The sequence below is a fragment of the Galeopterus variegatus genome, unplaced genomic scaffold, assembly GCF_000696425.1.
Source record: "Galeopterus variegatus unplaced genomic scaffold, G_variegatus-3.0.2 Scaffold1733, whole genome shotgun sequence".
Classification (NCBI taxonomy): Eukaryota; Metazoa; Chordata; class Mammalia; order Dermoptera; family Cynocephalidae; genus Galeopterus; species Galeopterus variegatus.
The window spans coordinates 281,124-283,139 of NW_007727844.1; the positions used below are offsets into that span (position 1 = coordinate 281,124).

At 57.9% G+C, this 2,016-nt stretch overlaps 1 protein-coding gene across 1 annotated transcript in view; it reads right to left on the bottom strand.

The window, feature by feature from the left end:
- Positions 1-316, bottom strand: part of MRPL23 (mitochondrial ribosomal protein L23) — an 8,385-nt gene extending 8,069 nt beyond the window's left edge. The window contains exon 1 of the mRNA XM_008578651.1: positions 162-316. Within this exon, the coding sequence (XP_008576873.1) occupies positions 162-316 (155 nt within the window). The remainder of the gene's footprint in view (positions 1-161) is intronic.
- Between the last annotated feature and the right edge of the window lie 1,700 nt (positions 317-2,016).

Below are 2,016 nucleotides of genomic sequence, written 5' to 3' on the forward strand. Positions count from 1 at the left end.
GCCCGCCCCGCGGCCCAGCACTGTCCAGCACTGCCCAGCACCCCAAGTCCCACAGCCGCCCGCGCCCCTGCCCTCGAGGTCACAGCCCGGCCGCCGCCCGCGCCCCTTCGGCTGCCGGGGGAGGGGCTGTGGAAGCGGCCGGTGCGCGACCCGCTGCTCACGCCTCCCCGCTCCCTGCTCGCTGGCCTCGAGGCCCCAGTCCCTTCAGCCGCCCCCGTCCGGCCTGTACCTCTCTGCGCCCCACTGCTCCTTCAGCGTCCTTCAATGCCGGGGCCAGGGGGCTGCGGGGCACCCCGAGTTCTGAGGGTCCCCACATCGTGCATGGTCCCACCTGTCTGCCCTAGACACCAGTCCCTTCCTCCTGTGCTGGCCCTGTCCCTGAGACCCGCAGCGGGTCTACACAGGGCGACAGTGCCGGAAAACTCGGGATGCCCAGCTAAATCTGAACTTCAGAGAAACAACTGACAATTTTTAGTTTTTCTTATTTGTTAAACATATTCTATTTTTTACATCAATTTTAGATTTAAAGAAAAACTGCAGAAAGTAGGGAGTTCCCTTAGAGCCCCTTTCTCCCTGACGTCCCCTGTTGTTAACACCTTGCATTAGTGTGGCCAGTTCGTTACAACTGATCAGCCACCGCTGATACATACGATTAAGCCCAGAGTTTACATGAGGGTTCACTCTGCATGCTGTCCTGTACCCACCATTCCAGTGTCACTGCCCAAAACAACCCATGTCCTCTGCCTGCTCCTCTCTACCCGCAACCCCCGGCGACCACTGATGGTTATGCTGGGTGGGTGGGTGGCTGCGGCTTCATGCCCGCCCTGTGCTGGCTAGCCTGCCAATGGTCCTGGGGATGCCGCGTGGCAGAGAGTAGGGGGTCAGTGCAGATGGGCAGCCTGGGCAGGCCCCCAGGAGGGCCTCGAGGGTGAGGACAGCAGCCTGCAGGGACGCATGTCCTCCTGGGACAGCTCCAGGGGGTGAGGAAGTGTTTTTTGCCTTTTCTAGAATGTCGCCGTGTTGGAATCATACAGTAGGTCGCTTTTTCAGATGGGCTTCTGTCACTTACCCATACACGTTTAAGCTTCCTCCACAGTCTTTCCTGGTTCTAGACCGCCCGCTGTCCAGAGCCCACAGTTTACCCACCCACCTACTGAAGGGCCTCTTTGCCGCTTCCAGGTTTGGGGAATCATGAGTGAAGCTGCCATGAAACATCTGTGGCAGGTGTTCGTGGGGACGGGTTTTCAGCTCATTTGGGGAAGCACGTAGGAGCACCATTGCAGGGTTGTACGGCAGGGAACTGCCAAGCATCTTCCAGAGTGGCCACGCCATTGCTCGCCACCTGCAGGGAGGACAGTTTCTTCTCGGCCTTTGGTGGGGTCAGGCTCCGGAGTTTAGCCATCCTAGTAGGTGTGTAGGGACATACTCTTAATTTTTTTTCCTTAAATTTTATATGCATTTTCATTTGCTAGATCTGATGCAGGAACCCTCTGCAAGAGAGCCTCTGTGAGTGAGGACTTTCTTCTGGGAGTGGGAGCCCTGAAGGGTTTTAAGGGGAGGGACGTTTCAGCTTGGAAAGTGCCTTGGGCTGCAGAGGAGGGACGGGGTGCAGGAGGGAGTTCACATGTGCACTCGTTCTTTCATCCTTCCAGTATTTACTGGGGACCAGTCATGCGCCCAGCATCCTTCTAGGGTCGGAGGCCCAGCAGTGCACAGAGAACCAAACCCACAAACCCCCTGTGTCTGTGGAGCACAAGTTCCCAAGGGAGACGGACAGTGCCCAAGTAAACAAGTGGGATGTCGTGGATGCCTAGAGACAGGTGCTTCTCAAAGATGGAGAAACGACCTGGGGGAGGGTGACTGGAGGAGGGGACAGGACTGCAATTTTAAATGGGGTGGTCAGAGACACCTCCCTGAAGAGAGCACTTCAAGTGCAGGGACGGCGCGGGCAAAGCCTGTGGCCGAGCAGGCCTGTGTGCTGGCGGGGTGCGAGAAGGCCCACACTTTGCCGGGTGG